The 299-nt window shown below is 59.9% G+C and overlaps 1 protein-coding gene across 1 annotated transcript in view; it reads left to right on the top strand.

Annotated features, from left to right (window-relative positions):
- The window catches only part of EMH_0032880 (uncharacterized protein), a gene marked incomplete at both ends in the record, with an annotated part of 4,178 nt that overhangs the window by 3,302 nt on the left and 577 nt on the right, over positions 1-299 (top strand). Inside the window, one exon of the mRNA XM_013494682.1 lies at positions 1-194. Coding sequence (XP_013350136.1) covers positions 1-194 — 194 coding nt within the window. The remainder of the gene's footprint in view (positions 195-299) is intronic.

Raw genomic sequence — 299 nt, forward strand, 5'->3', positions numbered from 1 at the left:
GCTGCTGCAGCAGCAACTGCCACGAGGAAGCAGATTGCTGCAGCAGGAGGCGCAGCAAGAGCAGTGTGGAGGATCAGCGCAGAAGCAGCAGCAGCAGCAGCAGCAGCAAAAGCAGCAGCAGCAGCAGCAGCAGCAAAAGCAGCAGCAGCAAAAGAAGCAGCAGCAGCAGCAGCAGCAGGATGCATCATAGGACCGTCTGCTCCAGCAGCATAGCCGGAGTTGGAGCTCTCAGCAGCAACAGCAGCAGCAACAGCAGCAGCAGCAGCAACAGCAGCAGCAGCAACAGCAGCAGCAGCAGC

Source organism: Eimeria mitis, genomic scaffold, assembly GCF_000499745.2.
Source record: "Eimeria mitis Houghton genomic scaffold, Emh_scaff1248, whole genome shotgun sequence".
Lineage (NCBI taxonomy): Eukaryota > Apicomplexa > Conoidasida > Eucoccidiorida > Eimeriidae > Eimeria > Eimeria mitis.